The 12,790-nt window shown below is 39.3% G+C and overlaps 1 protein-coding gene across 5 annotated transcripts in view; it reads right to left on the bottom strand.

The window, feature by feature from the left end:
- The window catches only part of LOC133560246 (phospholipid-transporting ATPase ABCA1-like), a 277,208-nt gene that overhangs the window by 73,402 nt on the left and 191,016 nt on the right, over window positions 1–12,790 (bottom strand). For all 5 annotated transcript variants that reach the window (XM_061912560.1, XM_061912562.1, XM_061912559.1 and 2 more), the window contains 2 exons: window positions 11,228–11,326; window positions 7,218–7,407 (listed from right to left, as the gene is read on the bottom strand). In XM_061912560.1, the coding sequence (XP_061768544.1) occupies window positions 7,218–7,407; window positions 11,228–11,326 (289 nt within the window). The remainder of the gene's footprint in view (window positions 1–7,217; window positions 7,408–11,227; window positions 11,327–12,790) is intronic.

Below are 12,790 nucleotides of genomic sequence, written 5' to 3'. Positions count from 1 at the left end.
AGTCTGTTCTACAAAATTTACAGGCAACATACCCCTTCACCTTTGAACTCTACTGGATAAACTGAAATTCTTGTTTCCAATCGTTCTGGAAATTGCAAGCATATTTCTTCATTTTGCCCGTCGACGGTGTAATATATTGGGTTGGAGTCAATAAACAGGCGACGTGATGGAGTTACGTCTCTTTACTGTGGGCTTTAGAACAGACATTCTATTCTATGTACAGTAAATGGCAGTATTGTCCTCTTTAAGAGGGTCACAACATTGAGTCAGGTTCTCATGGAGCTGGAGTGGGCGTGGCCTCCAGCTCTGTCTGAATTTCGGGATATTTTCGGTAGAAAATTTGTCCCGGGAAGTTTTCGGGACAGGCGCAGAATTTCGGGAGTCTCCCGGAAAATCCGGGAGGGTTGGCAAGTATGATTTCTATTCCGTCAATTTGTATTTGTTTGACTTTCCCTTCTACTGTTACCAAATAGCATTACTTTAATCTTACTGAGATTTAATGATAGTCTGTTTTTGTCAAACCATTTTTTAATGTATTAATTTCTTCTGTTATTATTTGCGTTTGCTTCAGCGTTTTCTCTCCTGAACAAAACATGTCATATCATCTGCGAATAATACTAACTTTAAATCTTTTGCAACTTTAAAAATGTCATTTGTATAAGGATTGAACAATTTTGGTCCTATTATTGACCCCTGGGTTACACCACAGATATACTTAGCGTTGTAGATGTGTTCGCCTTGCTTCACATATTGTTTCCTGTTGGTAAAATAACTTCTAATCCAGTTTAAGACCAACCCTCTGATGTTATAGTGACACTAGGGTGGTCTCCAAAATGTAATCACCTAAGGACAAAAAATATTTTTTGCTTCAATTATTAGTATTTTATAAGAGTTGCACATAATGCATCAATTCAATGACAAATTAAAGACCTACTGAAATGAGATTTTCTTATTTAAACGGGGATAGCAGGTCCATTCTATGTGTCATACTTGATCATTTTGCGATATTGCCATATTTTTGCTGAAAGGATTTAGTAGAGAACATCCACGATAAAGTTCGCAACTTTCGGTGTTACGAGAAAAGCCGGAAGTCGCAGACGATGACGTCACAAGTGTGGGGGCTCCTCACATATTCACATTGTTTTTAATGAGAGCCTCCAACAAAAAGTGCTATTCGGACCGAGAAAACGACTATTTCCCCATTAATTTGAGCGAGAATGAAAGATTCGTGTTTGAGGATATTGATAGCGACAGACTAGAAAAAAAAATGATAAAAAAAAATAAGTTAAAAAAAAAAGCGTGGATTGGGACGGATTCCGATGTTTTTAGACACATTTACTAGGATAATTCTGAGAAATCCTTTATCTTTCTACTATGTTGCTGTGTTTTAGTGAGTTTAATATTACCTGATAGTCGGAAGGGTTTGTCCACGGGTGTTTTGACGCGTAGTGTTTCAGGGGAGTCGACGGCAGCTATGGACAGCACAAGCTCAGCTTTTCTCCGGTAAGAACTGACTTTTTAACCACAATTTTCTCACCGAAACCTGCTGGTTGACATTTGGTAGGGATCCATGCTGGCTTGACCGCGCTCTAATGCATAGGAAAATTTCACCTCCAGGAATCTTAAACAAGGAATCACTGTGTGTTTGTGTGGCTAAAGGCTAAAGCTTCCCAACTCCATCTTTCTACTGTGACTTCTCCATTATTAATTGAACAAATTGCAAAAGATTCGGCAACACAGATCTCCAAAATACTGTGTAATCATGCCGTTAAAGCAGACGACTTTTAACTGTGTGTGTGCAGCGCTCATATTTCCTTAAACCCCGTGACGTCTTGCGTACACGTCATCGTTACACAACGTTTTCAAGACGAACGTCCCGGGAAATTTAAAATTATAATTTAGTAAACTAAACCGGCTGTATTGGCATGTGTTGCAATGTTAATATTTCATCATTGATATATAAACTATCAGACTGCCTGGTCGGTAGTAGTGGGTTTCAGTAGGCCTTTAACATAATACAGCATGAAAACAATAATCCAACTGTTTAAATGGAGATTTGATTCATATATAAAGCACAATTCAAATGTTGCCAGTCATATCAATACAATCAATATATCTAACCTCTCCTCTGTTTCAGTCATAGTTATACTGATAAAAGCTGGAGACCTCTGGTAAAAGCTGTACACAGAATATATACCGTTTAAATTTAGCAGGACACACTTCAGTTAAAGAGTTATGTTTGTTTTCATTCTGTTAAGTTAAGCGGGAAATGTCTCTATTTAAGAAAAAAAAATATTTTAGTGTCTTAATTTTTCACCCAAAAATTACCGGTATATATAAACAATTTGTTTCCCAAGTATTTGAATTACTCCAAAACCTGCACATCAAATTCAATTCTACTTGATACAAATAGTATCAACGTATGTGTGTGTAGATTGTCAGTCATCAGTTCAAGGTTGAATGGATGAAACTCTGAAACTTATTCAACAAACAAGAAGAATCCATATGACTCCATTCAAACTTTGTGGTTAAAATAACTCCTTTCACACAAATAAAAAAGGCAAACAAAAATCCTGTCGACCAGAACTGTTACGTGTCCCTTTTTATTTTCAGGGAGTTGGCAACATTTTACTTCTTCATATGAGGCTGAGGTTGGTGTAGTGGCCTGTGCCAGTTAAAACAACCAATGCAAGAGCATTTTAGGTTAGGTTATATTTTCATTGCAGCCACAAATATGCTACAAGTAAAGAAATGGCGGACGAGTGCAAGCATCAACTGAAAAATATTATTATGCATACATCACAAATCATGGCAAGTCTTTAATGGTTCGTTTAGAACCTAAGTGTCAAAGTCCAGGCCCGCGTTCCGATGATATTTGATTAGTATTAGAACCGGCCTGCAGGCCATAGCCGCCTGCTGCTGTTTTGCTCGCACCAATACTTAATTCCCCACCATGCAACGGTAGCCCGCAAACTCACTGCAGCGCCGCAAGTTGGCTCCGGCTTCATTATTCATCAGCATTCAGGGCAGATGTCAACTTTCAGCAACCCCCCTCACCAGTAATGGCTAAACGGAAGGTGGACTGTGAGAACAGGGGGTTTCAGGCCAGGTGGGAAGCAGAGTTCATACACTTAGACTTCCTTTATTGTCATTCAAATTTGAACTTTACAGTAAAGATAAGAAAGAAATGTTGTTGCATTAGCTCGTTGTAGTGCAGTATAAAAGAGCAATAAGGTGCAAATATAAATAGATTTACTGTAAAGATAAATATATTGCACTTTTGCATAGGCATCCACGTTTACAGATGCATTACATTGTCTTTATATTCCAGCTAGTTCATGTTCACGGAGGTAAAACGCAAACCTGTGTGTCTTCTGTGTGGAGAAAGTGTGGCTGAAATGAAATATTATAATCTAAAAAGGCACTATAAAACGTCTAAGAAACACAAAGACAAGAATATGGACACGGAACAAAGGCCACAGAAGGTGGAAAAATTAAAACAAGGTCTTAAATCGCGGCAGGCTCTGTTCACAAAAGGCACAGCACAAAGCTATGTTGTCGTTTTGATAACTGACACCATGTTTAATTGTAATCGTAATATTTGAATGATAATAAATGAATGTGTTGTGGCAGTATGCGGATTTCACTAATGCGGCAGTTTGTGGAAACGATCGGTTACTTTTCCAAACATTTTTAGTAAACTGCCAACGTTAGAATGCTAAACAGGAAGTGCTTAAAGTTTAATGGCTTTGTATAAACATTGAGACAAAGTCAAAGTTCTTTGTGTTCTTCATGGTGTTTTTGAAACTGCACTAAATTTTTCCTCAGAGTTTTCAACTTACGTCAAGTGTTTTGCCATGAGCATTATTTGTAGTATGTACATGAGACAAAGAAAGTAATATGAAGTTGTCTTTATTTTTAAGTTATTATGCCATGATTTTACCAATCCAGTCCACGTGGGAATAAATGTTCCTTCATGCGGCCCGTGAGCTAAAATGTGTTTGCCACCCATGGTTTAGAACAAAGCAAAATTGTTTTACAGATATCTCTACAATGTCTTCATGGTTTGAATAAGTGAATTATTTTTATATAGTGCTTTTCTCAAGTGACTCAAAGCGCTTTACATAGTGAAACCCAATATCTAAGTTACATTTAAACCAGTGTGGGTGGCACTGGGAGCAGGTGGGTAAAGTGTCTTGCCCAAGGACACAACGGCAGTGACTAGGATGGCGGAAGCGGGACTCGAAGCCTGCAACCCTCAAGTTGCTGGCACGGCCACTCTACCAACCGAGCTATACAAATGTTCTGCACTTAAGGGATCCCAAACATTTAACAAAAGTGGGTTTGACATAATATAACCCTTTCAAAACTTCTCCAGTTATTTAACTATCAGATCCACACAAACGGTTGATATTATCAATTGATCAATCAATCAATCAATCAATCAATCAATCAATCAATCAATCAATCAATCAAACAATGTTTATTTATATAGCCCAAATCACAAGTGTTTCAAAGGGCTGCACAATGCATATTACCCTCCTGGGACATGTTTTTCAGGCGAAAGGTTGAAATTAAGAACACAAGTAAAGGTTCACTAATAACAATGAATCCTACTGATAAAACTACTTTTGTTCCATTATTTTCAATGAGATTTTGACCCAGGTCGTTCTATTGTAGACTTTACACAAAAACAAGCTCTCCTCTCAGTCTCTGCTGTGTAATTTGCGAACAAGGTATACAGCGATGCCGCTCTCACTTGCTCAAACGTTAAAGACATCAATCGTACTACAGCGGACGTGGTGGCTTTATCAATTCCCGCACACGACTATTCATCTACGAAGGTTAAATAACACCAAAAGTCAATACCGGAGAATTGATGATAAGGCTTAGCATTGCCTGGTGTTTCCATGGACACCATCATTCCCAAACCGTACCTCCTGTTGTGTCATGCGTCCATGTTTTTTATTTAATCTCATCTTTATGGAGTTTTTCAAGGGCAAACAAAAAGGATCAGAACTACTACAAAAACACTAGTCAATGATTCTCCACTGCTTGAATTCCAAATTACTTCACGTCCGGCTCATTAAATATGCAAGGTGCTCAAGCCAGCGTCTGTTCTCAATGGGTACTAGGCGCGATTTAACCTTTCTCAAAGAAAAATGCCCTATGATGGCATTGTTTTTGGATGTACAAACCGTTAGATTCGTAAAAATGATATATGTTTCAGAGTTCCTTGAGAGGTCACCAAGAATGGCGGAAGAGTGCAAGATTTTTTTTTTAAGTACCACGCACTGCAGTCCAAGGGAGCAGAGTCGAAGAGTGCCCACGTTTGCAGTGATCACTTTGTTAAACGTTTTTTTATATAATTTTAACAGTTGTTATTTTCCATTTAAGTATTATTTTGATGTAAGTTGTATTTCTTAAGACACATTTTTGCTACGAGTGTTCTGTAAAGCACCGACTTGGTGAGTCCAAATAAAATAAATCAATTATGAACAAAACCTAAAAGAGTTAAGTTTGTACCAAAGGCAGCAATCATTAATGAAGCACATACACAACGTTGACATCTATATGCTCACTGTTCCCCTCACCTCCCAGGGGGTGACCAAGGGTGATGGGTCAAATGCAGAGAATAATTTCGCCACACCTAGTATGTGTGTGACAATCATTAGTACTTTAACTTAAAGGCCTACTGAAACCCACTACTACCGACCACGCAGTCTGATAGTTTATATATCGATTAAATATTAACATTGCAACACATGCCAATACGGCCGGTTTAGTTTACTAAATTACAATTTTAAATTTCCCGCGGAGTTTCCTGTTGAAAACGTCGCGGAATGATGACGCGTATGATGACGCGTGTTTGTGACGTTATTGGTTGGAGGGGACATATTAGTCCAGCACCACTTACGGCTAAATGTCGTCTCTTTTCATCGCGCAATTACACGGTATTTTCGACATCTGTGTTGCTGAATCTTTTGCAATTTGTTCAATTAATAATAGAGAAGTCAAAGTAGAATGATGGAGGTGGGAAGTTTTAGCCTTAAGCCACACAAACACACCGTTATTCCTTGTTTAAAATTCCTGGAGGTGAAGCTTTACTATGGATCAGAGCAGTCAAGCGAACATGGTTCCCGACCACTTGTCAACCGGCAGGTTTCGGTGAGAAAATTGTGGTAAAAAGTCGCCTCTTTCCGGAGATCAGTGGAGCTTGCGCCATCCATGCAGCTGCCGTGACTTCCCTCAGAGACTGGCGTCAACACACCCGTGGACACACCCCTCCGACTATCAGTTACAATTTAACTCACTAAAACACAAGCAACACAATAGAAAGATAAGGGATTTCCCAGAATTATCCTAGTAAATGTGTCTAAAACATCTGAATCGCTCCCAATGCAATCGCCTTTTTTTTTTTTTTACTTTTTTTTTTTTCTAGTCCTTCACTATCAATATCCTCATCCACGAATCTTTCATCCTCGCTCAAATTATTGGGGAAATTGTCGCTTTCTAGGTCCGAATAGCTCTTGATGCTGGAGGCTCCCATTATAAACAATGTGAGGATGTGAGGAGCCCTCACACCGGTGATGTCATCGTCTGCTACTTCTGGTAAAGGCAAGGCTTTTTTATTAGCGACCAAAAGTTGCGAACTTTATTGTCGATGTTCTCTACTAAATCCTTTCAGCAAAAATATGGCAATATTGTGAAATGATCAAGTATGACTCATAGAATGGACCTGCTATCCCCGTTTAAATAAGAAAATCTCATTTCAGTCGGCCTTTAACTCACCTTCTATTTTGTTAAAAAACGGGGAAAATCATGCATATTTTGTAAACAGCAAGGCCAGGCAACAAACATAAGTGAAGACACAAAGTTAAATCATGAAATGCAACCTTACCCGAGCAAAAACAATGCAAAATGTATCTCGGAGCGCCTTAATACCAAATTCCTTGACCCAGCCACACACAAAAAAGTTGGAGACCTCCATGTTTTTCCAACTTTTCATCTGTTTTGTCATGTAACATGATGTCTGGAGCACACAATAGTTTGATATGTTTGGAAACTGCACCGACGAATAATCTTTTATGACTTGACAACAACATCACGGACACAACAAAATGAAAATCACCCCGTTTGCAAATCGAAATACTGTATTGCTGACTCGGCACTTCTAGATAAGTACGTGTGCTTGTGTAGGAGTAATAAGAAAGTACCTGAGGAGGCGGCAGTCCCCCAGCACCTGGGAGGCAGTTAGGCAGCATGGTGGTCCGTTGAGAAGAGCTGCATTGACAGGAGGGGGATGGGTTGGACATGCTCCAGTTGCCATGGAGGAAGATGTCGGCCACTGATTGATCCACAGATGGAACCAGCCAATCAGAGCCAAGGGACGAACAAGGTAGCTTTCTGCAGGTTAACGTGGATTTAGATTTTAATTCACCGCTTGTTTATTTGTAATGTTGTTTTACTATGCATTTATAAAAAAAAAAAATGTTTAATTATGCATTCAATATTTTTGTATTGTGCATTGTTTACACAAATACATGTCTGTTCTTTCCATCATTACCTCTGCCAGGAGATTATGTAATGGCTGAAGTTTGTCTGTCTGTCACTTCGTTAGTTAGTTGGTTGGCAAACTTACTGTCAGACAAATACAGTTGACTGGGATTTTGGGGCCTCATGTAACAAGCCTGCATACTCACAAAAACGCCTTTTTTTCACAAAAAAGTTTAAATGTATCTAGACTGAAGTTGAAGTAAAAACTTTGTGCGCTGCCTCACACCAACCCCGTAGCTGCTGTACGTACATTTCTACAGGCTTGGATACTTAAGCGACACACAGATGTGATGCTGGGTAACAATTCACATAAAAAAGTATCAACTTTGACTCCTCACAGTGATTGATTTGCACATCAGAGATCTATTCCCAGTTACCCCCACCTCAACACACACACACACACACACACACACTTGGGCTGAACAACATTTGATTTCAACAACGTAAAAATTGGCAAAATGAGAAAAGATGGATTTCACAATAAACTGTAATCATTTACACATATCATATGTACAGTATATTATGGGTAATCAGAGTCACCCACCTCTTCTAAAATGTTCCGTATCATAGTAGCGATCACCATCTTTTCAAACGAGGTGAATTCCTAAATTCTCTGAGTCACTTATGCCCATGTACATCCATCTTTTTATTCACTTTCTTCCTGAAACAACCATTTTGTTTTTATTTCAGCCTGTTTTCAGTTCTTGGAAACCCGGCTACGACAGGCTGACAATCACTCTGCCGTTCACTCGAAACACGAGAAAGAAGCCCCTCCTATTTAGGGCCACCTTAAAGTACCAGTCGAGTGGAAAAACAAGTCGACTTTATACGCTTAATTGTGTTTCATTGTGTCCAATAAACCAGGGGTTCTCAACCTTTTTTCAGTGATGTACCCCCTGTGGACATTTTTTTAATTCAAGTACCCCCTAATCAGTGCAAACCATTTTTGGTTGAAAAAAATTATAAAGAAGTAAAATACAGCACTATGTCATCAGTTTCTGGTTTATTAAATTGTATAACAGTGCGAAATATTGCTCATTTGTAGTGGTCTATCTTGTACTATTTGGAAATAAATAAATAAAAATAACTAAAAACTTGTTGAAAAAAAAAACAAGTGATTCAATTAGAAATAATAAAGATTTCTACATAGAAGTAATCATCAACCTTGGGGATTGTAATAGAGATCCATCTGGATTCATGAACTTAATTCTAAACATTTCTACAGAAAAAAATTAATCTTTAACATCAATATTTATGGAACATGTCCACAAAAAATCTAGCTGTCAACACTGAATATTGCATTGTTGCATTTCTTTTCACAGTTTATGAACTTACATTCATATTTTGTTGAAGTATTATTCAATAAATATATTTATAAATTATTTTTGAATTGCTGCTAGTTTTAGAATATTAAAAAAAAAATCTCACGTACCCCTTGGCATACCTTCAAGTACCCCCAGGGGAACATGTACCCCCATTTGAGAACCACTGCAATAAACCATATCCAATTGTATTTAAAATCCGCAAAGTATGTGACACAAAACAGTTTGAAAAAATGCCACAAATTCCGTCAGCCATTTTAAAAATTCAGCTACGAATTTCTTTGTCAATTTCAATGGATTGTATTTCACTGGATTAACGCTTATGCACTCTGACCATATTATTAGATCAGTCATACTGGAAATACCCAAACATTTGAAATTGATATGCTGTTTATTAATTCACAATCTTTATGTAAGAAAAGTACATATCCACTGTCCAAAGGCAAAACCTAGTAACTCACTTCTAGCTGATTTTGAGAAAACAAAGGAAAACCAATCTATCTTGATGCTGTCTTACAAAGATTTACAAAGTGTACAGCGTCCAGTTTTTATTTTGACCTCCACAGTTATCTGCCCAAAAGAGTATGCAAGGGGAAGAATCAAGAACAATACATTTATTGAAGGTGCTTGCAACGTCCTGGGCCAATCTTCCAAATATCCCCTCGTGCCATAATATCACATGATCAGGTTGACCATCGGCCCCCATTCGTGCAAATGTCTCATTAAAGACAATAAGGCGACTGACAAAGAAGCTCCGATTGGTCCCTTGAGATACTAGGTTTTTCTGTTGTATCTACGCGGTTATGTGGTAGTTGCTAGGTCCTGCCATGCGCGTAACAGCTTACTTACGGAACAAATTACAATATCGCATACACTAATGTAAAGCATATCACCTAGGAACTCCAAAATAATTATCAGCTCAGTTTTGACCAAAATTGAGTTACTGGGTTTTGCCTTTGGACGGGAGATATATAGATGAATAGTTTGACACAAGAAAAAACAATAAGAAGATTTACTCCTCCTTATTGAAGACATTTAAAATTTGACATGTTAATTGGCATTAAGTTATTCATGTATAGTTATTATCATTGTTAATATTATTGTCAATAATTGTTGTATGCTGTTTTAACATTAAAAAAAGGTAACTGTGGAAAATCTCATGTTATGGTACAACAAATTGTTGCACCCATCCGACCTTTAATGTAAATCAAATATAAATATTTGAGAAATAAGTTTGAAAACACCTGCACTAGTGAGTGACTCCACCATACAGAAAGCCTTAAAATTCTCATTATGTTGCTAGCTTGACATACTTGCACAGCCATCGCACTCGCACCTTAGTTATATACTGAACATATTACACATACTGTAGTTGATGTAATGCACCATAAATCAACACAAGCTCTGATTTAAGGTTGTTGACATTTAAAGGACATTTCGTCTGGAAAAATAAATAGATAAATGTCCCAGCGGCAAGCGGACAACAAAATTGTTTTTTTGGTGCCTCGTTTGACAAGCCAAGAGAGCAGAAACAAGTGGAACGTGAAAAGGTTAAACACAATCCGTTTTTGATTAGTATTCAGTTCTATGGTTATCATCGTACTTGTAACCCTTTTCAAGGTATGGTAGCTGTTAACTGACTGGGACAAAATAGCGATATCACAATGTAATGTATTATCTCATATGATATCACGAGGTAGTACGATTCTGGGAAAAAATATCAATATTGTGATCTAATGTATTATGTTTCATAATGGAATATTGATATTGACAAAAGAGAAAATATAAATTTTGCCACATAAATTAGCACTATCTCTTAAATAAAGTATCAATAATGGGGTGGGGGCAAAATATCCATAATTTCCATCCATCCTTCCATTTTCTACCGCTTGTCCTTTTTTTTGGGGCACGGGGTGTGCTGGAACCTATCTCAGCTGCATTCGGGCGGAAGGCGGGGTACACCCTGGACAAGTCGCCACCTCATCGCAGGGCCAACACAGATGGACAGACAACATTCACACACTAGGGCCAATTTAGTGTTGCCAATCAACCTATGCCCAGGTGCATATCTTTGGAGTTGGGAGGAAGCCGGAGTACCCGGAGGGAACCCACGCAGTCACTGGGAGGACATGCAAACTCCACACAGAAAGATCCTGAGCGCAGGATCGAACCCAAGACTACTCAGGACCTCCGTATTGAGAGGCCCATGCACTAACCCTGTACCACCACCGTGCTGCCCATATCCATAATGTGATGCATGATATTCTATCAAACAATAACCAATGTAGTGCAAATATACTGACTTATTTGTTATTATTATTAATAGTAGCATTAAGACTCGTACTTACGGAATGGGGTCTCCTTCCATGCAGCGGGTACCAAAGCCAGGTTGGTTCACCAGTGATTCCAGCACCTGAGACGGCTCAGGGTTTCCTGCAGTTTCATTACTGCAAACATTTAAAGCGTAAAGTCAATGTAAAGACCAAGATGGACATCTTCTGCCCAACAACATAATAGCGCTCGTCTTTTCATCAAGAGGAGTCTTCATGAAGGTCGTACGGCCGTGTAATCCAAAATAGTAAAAAAAGGATGATGTGCAGCCATCTGTCCTGCCATTAACAACGGCTGGCTTGCCGCTCGTGTTTCCAGATCATAAAAACAGAGAAACGTGCATATACACGAAATTGGTGGAACTAATGAATCCTGGTTAGCAGCTGAGATATTAGACGAAAAGCTAGCTGATGATCATGATCACTCATCAGTAGGAGCTCAAGCGGATCATTTGGTGTCTTTTTAGTTTAAGAGGGGACGCTTCAAGGGTGCTCGAGTGAAAAGACAATATTATGGAATTATCATTGGCCGAAGTCGAGGTCATGTTTGCCAAAAAGAAAAACCTGGTCATGGAGGTGGACTAGTGTTACTTTATCGCTGTGTAAACCATGCCATGAAAGCACCTTCAATTAGCTGAAGCGCAAAATTAATAGGGCTTAGAGGTTGTTGTATAGGAAGTTTTAATTAATAGAAAGGCTATTCTGTAACAGCGTCCTCAGCTTTCCTAAAGCCTGTGTGCGGGGGCAGCAGCCTAAGCAGAGAAGCCCAGATTTCCCTCTCCCAGCTACTTTGTCCAGCTCTCAAAGGGGGATTTCGATGCGTTCCCAGGCCAGCTTGGAGGCATATTCACTCAACTATGTTTTGGGTTTTCCCCGTTGTCTCCTAGAAGTCGGATGGCCCCTAAACATCTCCCAAGGGGGCATTCTGACCAGAAGCCCAAACTACTTCATCTGGCTCCTCTCGAGCAGACTTTACTCTGAATGACAGAGCTTCTTACCCTATCTCTAAGGGAGAGCCCCGCCACCCGACGAAGGGAACTCATTTTGGCTGCTTATACCTGCGATATTTGTCAACTCAAATTTTCTGACCATAGGTGAGGATATGGATGTAGATCGACGGGTGGACTGAGAGCTTTGCATTCCGGCTCAGCTCCTTTTTCACCATAACGGACCGATACAGCGTCCGCATCACTGCAGCCACCGCACCGATACGCCTGTCAATCTCATGATCCAATCTTCACTCATTCGTGAACAAGACCCTGATTTACTTAACCCCCTACACTTGGGGTATGACTTCCTGTCACTCCACTCAACCCGTTTCCAGGCTGTAACCCTGGACTCAAGACTTGAATTGCTTATTTTCATCCAAGTTGCTCCACACTAAGCTGCAAACCGAACCACTGAGAGCTGAAGATCCTGGCCAGATGAAGCCAGCAGGACCACATCATCCGCAAAAAGCAAAGCACTAATCCTGCAGCCACCAAACCAGATCCCCTCAATGCCCTGACTGCGCCTACAAATTCTGTCCAAAAAATGTGTAAACAGAATCGGTGACAAAGAGCAGAGTCCAACTCTCACTGG

The sequence above is a fragment of the Nerophis ophidion genome, linkage group LG10 (genome assembly GCF_033978795.1).
Source record: "Nerophis ophidion isolate RoL-2023_Sa linkage group LG10, RoL_Noph_v1.0, whole genome shotgun sequence".
In the NCBI taxonomy this organism is placed as follows: Eukaryota; Metazoa; Chordata; class Actinopteri; order Syngnathiformes; family Syngnathidae; genus Nerophis; species Nerophis ophidion.
Note: the sequence above shows the minus strand (reverse complement) of the source record. Positions and strands in the feature narration are given on the sequence as shown.